This window comes from Caenorhabditis briggsae, assembly GCF_000004555.2.
Source record: "Caenorhabditis briggsae complete genome, chrI, whole genome shotgun sequence".
In the NCBI taxonomy this organism is placed as follows: domain Eukaryota; kingdom Metazoa; phylum Nematoda; class Chromadorea; order Rhabditida; family Rhabditidae; genus Caenorhabditis; species Caenorhabditis briggsae.
The window spans coordinates 12,911,154-12,919,533 of record NC_013489.2 but is presented as its reverse complement, the minus strand read 5'-3'; the positions used below and the strand labels follow the sequence as shown (position 1 = coordinate 12,919,533).

General features: G+C 33.2%; 2 protein-coding genes across 2 annotated transcripts in view; both read right to left on the bottom strand.

The window, feature by feature from the left end:
- The window catches only part of CBG26612, a gene marked incomplete at both ends in the record, with an annotated part of 8,015 nt that extends 4,826 nt beyond the window's left edge, over positions 1–3,189 (bottom strand). The window contains one exon of the mRNA XM_045241399.1: positions 3,108–3,189. Within this exon, the coding sequence (XP_045100151.1) occupies positions 3,108–3,189 (82 nt within the window). The remainder of the gene's footprint in view (positions 1–3,107) is intronic.
- Positions 3,190–5,473: 2,284 nt separating this feature from the next.
- CBG18859 lies at positions 5,474–6,016 on the bottom strand (the record flags this gene model as incomplete). Its single annotated transcript, XM_002646404.2, has 2 exons — positions 5,474–5,677; positions 5,960–6,016. 2 exons carry the CDS (start codon positions 6,014–6,016, stop codon positions 5,474–5,476), a joined length of 261 nt encoding a protein of 86 aa, XP_002646450.2.
- Between the last annotated feature and the right edge of the window lie 2,364 nt (positions 6,017–8,380).

Here is an 8,380-nt window from a genome sequence, read left to right as displayed (position 1 = left end):
TTTCTGAATTTCTGAATTTTTGAATTTCTGAATTTCTGAATCTCTGAATTTCTGAATTTCTGAATTGCTGAATTTGTGAATTTCTGAATTTCTGAATTTCTGAATTTTTGAATTTCTGAATTTCTGAATTTCTGAATTTTTGAATTTCTGAATTTCTGAATTTCTGAATTTCTGAATTTCTGAATTTCTGAATTTCTGAATTTCTGAATTTCTGAATTTCTGAATTTCTGAATTTCTGAATTCCACATAAAATTAAATAAGTCTTAAAATTCCGAAATAATTCTGGAATTTCAACAACTTCAAAATTCTGAAAAATCATAAAAATCAAAATTTTTTAAAAATTCATAAAATTCCGAAAAAAATAATAAAATTTCCAAAATTTTCAAAAATCCTTAAAACCTCAAAATTCCTGTAACTCCGAAAAATCTCAAACACTTAAAAATTCTAAAATTCTAAAAATTCTAAAGTTTCCAAAAATCCCAAAAATCGCCAAAATTCCAAAATTTTCAAAAAAAGATCTCATCAAAAAAGTGATAAACTTAAAATTGTGAGTTTTTTAACACCAAAACAATTTGCAAATTTCGAAACTTTTCGAATTTCTAAAAAAACTATTAATCGATCAATTAAAGTTTAAAAAACGGAAAATTAGATTGATTTCGAAATTTTCTTGGTGTGTCCGTGTGTATGATATTTAGCTACACACACACACAACACATTGCCATCAGAAGAAGAAGAAGAAGAAGAACAATTCCGCGTCCCGCCGTCCACCTCGTGCGTTCTATGTTTCTCTTTTTTTTCTCTAACTCGCACTCTCTCTCTCTTTCTCTTCCCCTCCCTAGGAGCCTTCGTCTCTTTAAAGGCGCATATCTCGAAAACTAGGAAAGCTATCATAATTTTGTAAATTAGGAAAATGTGTAAAATTGAATTTCGCACATTTTCATAGTTTACAATTTTTAAGTAGCATTTACAGGAGCTGAGATAAATAAACTTAAAGTTTAGGGTTCCTCTCTCTCTCCATCCTTCTCCCACTTTCTCTAACCTTCTCTGCGTCTCTTCTCCTCCACACTCTCTGCTTTGTACTCCAAAACATTGTCTTCTCGATGACCATGCAAAAAGTGTGGACTTTGATCATTTGGGGTTGTTGATCTTTGATTTTTTTTTCTAGGAAAAAATCTTTTGAATACAAAATTTGAGATTTTGAATTTTTGAAACTCAAAAAATTTGAAATTCAGAAATTCAGAAATTCAGAAATTCAGAAATTCAGAAATTCAGAAATTCAGAAATTCAGAAATTCAGAAATTCAGAAATTCAGAAATTCAGAAATTCAGAAATTCAGAAATTCAGAAATTCAGAAATTCAGAAATTCAGAAATTCAGAAATCCAGAAATTCAGAAATTCAGAAATTCAGAAATTCAGAAATTCAGAAATTCAGAAATTCAGAAATTCAGAAACTCAGAAATCCAGAAATTCAGAAATTCAGAAATTCAGAAATTCAGAAATTCAGAAATTCAGAAATTCAGAAATTCAGAAATTCAGAAATTCAGAAATTCAGAAATCCAGAAATTCAGAAATTCGAAAAAAAAATTGGAAATTCCAAAAAATCCCAAAATTAAAAAATTTCGAAAAATCCTAGAAATTCCAAAATTTCAAAAAAAAATTTGAAACTTATGAAGTAACCCTGAAAAAACAAGTTTTTTTAAAGAATTCTGAAAAAAAAACGTTTATTGAATCAAATTTCTGAAAAAAAAATCACAAAAAAATTGGACAAATCGGTTTCAGGATCAGGGAATTATTTGAAAATCTGAAAATTCTCAAATTTCAGATTTCCTAAATCTGAAAATCTGGAAAATTTGACGAAAAGAAAAAGTAAGGAATAATATAGGTAGATTATCATATTACAAAAATCGGATTACTGTAGTAGCTACAGTAATCTAAAAAAAATCACAAAAAAGGAGGAAATTGTGATTTTAGGTAGAGAGGAAAATTTCAAAATGTTAAATGTTCAAAAAAGTTTTTGGCCCTAAAACATCAAAAAATAGACAAGGAACATTTTGCAATTCTGGAATAGTATTACTGTAGAATGGACAATTTCAAAATGTTACAGTGTTCAAAAATTTGGTTGGGTCAAAAAAATGGACAAAGGACATTTTGAAAAATGACAGGTTTGGGACATCGGAACATCGGGACACACAGACACACAGATGGAAGTTCAGACGGTGGTCTCCTGGATTTCTGGGCTATGATTTCGCTTGTTTCTCAAATTTTCCGGTCTGAAAAAATTTTAGAATATCAGAAGCTCAGAATTTGAGAATCTCGGAAAGGCAAGACTTCAGAACTTCGGAATTTCAGAATTTCAGAATTTCCGTGTTTCAGAATTTCCGTATTTCAAAATTTCAAAATTTCTGAATTTCAAAACTTCTGAATTTCAGAGTTTTAGAATTGAAACTTGCGCATTTCGTTGACAGTTTCCACAACATTTCTGGTCTTTTTTGTGAGCAATGGAAGCTGAAAAACAATTTTTGAATTGATTAATTAAAAACCTGATTTTCAGAATACAGTTTGGTGAAAAAACCGAGTTTCTAGCTGTTCGAGCCGAGATACAGCAATTTGAAGTTTTGGCGGCGAGAGAGCGAGAGAGGGCAGACAAGGAAAAACTCTAGCCGTCTTCGTTTCTCACCAAATTTGGAGTGGTGTATCTCAGCTCGCAATATAGCTAAGAATTGTTTTATACTAGAAAGTTTAAAGCACTCAATTTCCTACAAAACGAAAAAAGAATCAAGTTTCTAGCTTTTCTAGGAGCCGAGGTATAGTCTATTGAAGTTTTCGAGAAACGCAGATAGCTAGACACTCTAGCTGTCTACGTCTCTCCAAGGCTTTGTACCTCGGCTCCCAGATGAGCTACAAAGCTGGTTTTTTGGACAGACGAAATCCGAGATACAACACTTGGAAGTTATTGAAGAGACGCAGACAGCTAGATACTCTAACTGTCTGCGCTCTCTCAATCTCTCGCCTTCAGATTTCAAAGATTTGCATCTCAGCTCCCGGGTGAGCTAGAAAAATGATTCCTTTTTAGAAATATAAAGAATGAATTTCTCTATCTTCCTCACCTTTATCATTGATGAATTTTTTCGGTTTCGGAGCTTCTGATCCTTCGGAAGTCGGTCGTTTTTTCGACGACATGTCCTTCATCCCCATCATCATCACCCAGATTGATTGTTTTTGGAACTAACTAGATTTTCTGGAATTCGAGAAAAGAGATTAGACTTTGTGCTTTTGAATGATAAAAAAAAAGGAAAAAAGATTAATAAAAATGTCAAAAGTATGGAGATTAGTGGTCTAAAATCTTGGGTGTGGTGGGCAGAGCATAAACAATTTTAGAGTTTGAAAGTGTAATCTACAGTAATCCAAAGCACCAATTGTTTTCAAATGTTTTTTTTTGAGATAATAGATTCGATTTTGAGAAATGACGAATTTGAACTTTCAGATAGTGTTTATCAAAATTCAAAATTTTTGAAAATTTCAAAAATGACGTTTTAGCTCGAATCGGAGCTGAGAGAGAGCTATTGGAACTAGGCACTAAAGAAAAATGAGACAGCGCAGACAACGAGACATTCTAACTGTCTGCGTCTCTCATAAATTTCAAAGCGCTGTATCGCTTCGGCTCACAAGTGAGCTAAAAATGTACTTCTTTCCTAGAAATTTATAGAATTTAATTTTCCACGAAACGACTGAAAAATCACGTTTCTAGCTTGTCTGAGAGCCGATATGCAGCGGTTTGAAGTTGTGTGAGACGCAGACAGCTAGAGTGCTCTCGCCGTCTGCGTCTCTTCAAAGCGCTGTATCTCGGCTCCTAGAAGAGCTAGAAGACTGATTTTGGGGTCATTTTGAAGGAAATTTGATTTCGAAACTTTCTAAATATGGATTTTTTAATGAAGTTCGGTATTTGTTAACTCAAAAAGTGTCTAAATTCTCACTTCGAAATTCCGAAAAAAATTGCAATAAATTTTTTTCTCGAAATTTCTAGCCTATTTATACAAATTGTACATGTACTTTTTCCAAAAAAGTATGATGTATTAGTACACATTTCATAATGCGTGGGAACTAAACTTTTCGAATCACATGAGTGACAATTTTCGTTGGTTTTCAGTTGAATGCACTTTTTTAATGAGCAGTAGGAAAATTTTGTATGATTATATGTACAAAATGTCATACTTGAAAGATTCTTAAAGTTCTCAGAAACTTTAATGGCCAAAAGTACATAACCACATTACTTCTCAGTAAATGGACCAAGACTTGGGCAAGTTGCACTATGCCTTGCGCAAGGGCATGCCCAAAACGCCCTCTTAACATCATTTCTGAAATTTTTTACCTTGATTTTTGAATTTCCCGCCCTCGAAAACCCAGAAAAACACTTTTCAAAATAATTGCCACCTGTGGGGTTCGAACCTGAGACCCTTAGATCCAACTTTCTGGCCGAAAATCCCACTAGGCTATCCGAGCTTTCTCGAAAATCTCAAAAGAAATTGAATTTTTGAATTGAATGAGTGGTTTTTGAGGATCCTGGAATGGTTTTTGAGTTTAAAAAGTCCCGTTTTTCAATGTTCAAGGATTCGAAAAAGCTCCAAAAAAACCAAAGAAATTGATGAAATTTTGGGAACCGCAAAAATCCAAAAATTTTCTTAAAAATGTACTAATGAGTAATATGGATACATCATCTGACTTCTAGAACTTCTTAGAAAGCGAAATGTAGGGAATTGGATCTTCGGTTGGATGCACTAATGAGCTGAGGGACATATGAGCAATACAGAAATTTGAATCTCAAAAAAAATTTGCAGGGACAAGAGAGGAAATTATGGATAGAGTTCATTTGCGAGACAGAAAATGGATTTAGAGGCTTTTCAAGGGGTTCACAAGATGCAAAAATCCGACTTTCATCAACTTTTTCGAGAATAGTTTGAAACTGCGAAATTAAAAAGGTCGTTATTTTTGCCGGTTTTTTGATTTTCCGGACAAAAATCTTAGTGTTATTACTAAAAAACAGATTTTCCATGAATTTTGCATCATTTCTATCAAACTTTGAGCTTTCTAGCTCACCTAGGAGCCGAGTTACAGCGGTTTGAAGTTTGAAGGTGAGAGACGCAGCGTGTCTCGTTGTCTGCGTCTCTTCGAAATTTAAGAGTGCTGTATCTCGGCTCCCAGGAAAGCTAGAATCTTGGTTTTTTTTTCATCTTGTAGGAAATTAAATTTCGCAAAATTTTGATAAAGAAACGAGTTCATAGCTTATCTGGACGTAGAGACACATCGCTTTGAAGAGACCCAGAGAGACCCAGTTAGAGAGTCTAGGTACAGCGTCTCGAAATGGCTGTATATCGACTCCCGGTACAGCTAGAAACTTGATTTTTGTCGCATTATGTAGGAAATTGAATTTATATACATTTATTTGAATAAATAAACATTGAAGTTCCGGAAAGTTCTAATTCTGAGCCATTGGATCATCCTGTCTTGCACCTCTTCCATGAGGACGGAACAAATCAAAGTTTTCCGCAAGATTACGATATTCCTGTTCTAGTCTTGCATGAGTCATGGTTCTCAAGTCGGTTAACATTCTTCTCAAGTGCTCAACCATTTGATCCATTTCCACAAAGTTCCGATGGCCACGACCAGTGGCCTCGTTGCGCTGAAATTTTTATTTTTAGATTTTTGGATTATAGCAGTTTCGAAAAACTCTTAGGTTCAAAAATTACTTTTCTAGCTTGTCTGGGAGCCGAGATACAGCGGTTTGAAGCTTGGAGAGACGCAGACAGTTAGAGTGTCTGGCTGCCTGCGCTCTCCCTCTTCCCCGCACTCTCTAGTAAAGAAAAGGATGTATCTCGGCTACCGGGTGACCTAGAAAGTTGGTTTTTGGACCATATTGTGTATAAAGTTCTAAAGAATTTTTTAGAAAATTCCAGAAACTCACCTGAGCTCGTCGTTCCATTCGTCGCACGGTTTTTTCCATCAAGTTGATGTAGTTCATTGCTCGAATGATCGTGTGGAAACGTCGTTGAAAATCTGAAAATTAGAATTTCTGGATCTCATACACCTGATGTGTTTTTATACCATTTCAACATGGTGGCCTAACTTTCGCAAGTTGAGTTTTCTAGGCCACCAACCACCAACGTTTTATGCCTAGAAATGGCTTGAAGTGTGTTTTAAGGTCATGAACCATGGTGGCCTAGAACTTGCAAAAGTTAGGCCACCACGCCAAAATGGCTTAGAAAACACACTGGAATCCGGAAACACAGACACACCTACCGTAGTCCTGATTCATCGTGCTCCAAATCGTATAGAATCTTCCCGAAAGTAGAAAATGGAAAAGAGAGAGAGAAATGTAATTTCTTGAGTGTGTAGAACTAAAAGAGCAAATCTTTTTTTTTTTGGTTGACTATGAGAGAAGAAAAAAGGGTGTGTAACCCATGACAACCTCCTCTTTTCTTGTTTTTCTGATTTCTGGAATGTTAATCTCGACATTTTAGAAATATAGAGAGTAGATTGTAGTTGTATAGTCATGTACAAATGTTTGTATTCGAGAGTATCGGGATTCGTGAAAATTGGATTTTTTGTACTTGGAGCAGAAGGCAGAAGAATATTAGAATTTCTGAATTTCTGAATTTCTGAATTTCTGAATTTCTGAATTTCTGAATTTCTGAATTTCTGAATTTCTGAATTTCTGAATTTCTGAATTTTTGAATTTCTGAATTTCTGAATATCTGAATTTCTGAATTTCTGAATTTCTGAATTTCTGAATTTCTGAATTTCTGAATTTCTGAATTTCTGAATTTCTGAATTTCTGAATTTTTGAATTTCTGAATTTCTGAATTTCTGAATTTCTGAATTTCTGAATTTCTGAATTTCTGTATTTCTGAATTTCTGAATTTCTGAATTTCTGAATTTCTGTATTTCTGTATTTCTGAATTTCTGAATTTCTGAATTTCTGAATTTCTGAATTTCTGAATTTCTGAATTTCTGAATTTCTGAATTTTTGAATTTCTGAATTTCTGAATTTCTGAATTTCTGAATTTCTGAATTTCTGAATTTCTGAATTTCTGAATTTCTGAATTTCTGAATTTCTGAATTTCTGAATTTCTGAATTTCTGAATTTCTGAATTTCTGAATTTTTGAATTTCTGAATTTCTGAATATCTGAATTTCTGAATTTCTGAATTTCTGAATTTTTGAATTTCTGAATTTTTGAATTTCAGAATTTTTGAATTTTTGAATTTCTGAATTTCTGAATTTCTGAATTTCTGAATTTCTGAATTTCTGAATTTCTGAATTTCTGAATTTCTGAATTTCTGAATTTCTGAATTTCTGAATTTCTGAATTTCTGAATTTCTGAATTTCTGAATTTCTGAATTTATGAATTTATACCCAAAAAACTCTAAAAAGGTCCAGAAAATGGTGAACAGCTGTTGCCTCTGCATTCTCATTCTCATTTGTCCGGTAAGAGGATTTTTTAGAGAATCGATACAATTCTAGAAGGTTCTAGAAGTTTATAGAAGGATCTAGAGGGTTCTAGAGTCTGTTAGAAGATTCTGGAGGGTTCTAGAAGCTTCTAGTAGAATCTAGACACTTCTAGAACCTTCTATAACCTTCTAGAACTTGCTAGAAGCATTTCCTCTAAAATTGTCCATTTTCAGCCAGTCGCAGTTTTTGTGGAAAAAACGCAACAAGTGCACAGGACAAGTTTGGCTCAACGTTGCTTTTTGTTTGCTGTTCTTCTGTCCTGCGATCATTCATGCTATGGCCATCTGTTTCTGTGTTGACGACTGATCGGATCCAATCTACCGATAATTTGATTACTTGGTTAATACATTTTTATTGATTTATTGATTTTTTGGATAAAGCTATCGATTACTGTTGAAATTGTCTTGAAATGGTGAAAATTAGCTGAATTAGAAGGTTTACAAAATTTTGGAGTTTTTTTCTGAATTTCTGAAAAATCTAGAAAATCTGAAATTCTGAAAATTTGAAAATCGAAAACCTGAGAAACCTGGAAAATCTGAAAATCTGAAATTCTAAAATTCTAAATTTCTGAATTTCTGAATTTCTGAATATCTGAATTCCTTAATTTCATTCAGGATGAACCTCATTATACAAAAATTGAAATATTGAAACCAAAACTTTGAATGTGATGAAACTGAGAATATTATAGAAGCACATAACATTTCTAGATGAAAAAAAAAAGAAAAAAAAAGTTGCACATCTCCAAAAAATCACTTCAAAAATTAATGAAATGACAAAAGTAGTATTTTTCTGACAATTTCTTTTTATTTTTATGTTTGGCAAAAACTAAATAATCTCAATTTTTCATTTTTCGGCCCATTTCTAGAGGTGACCTA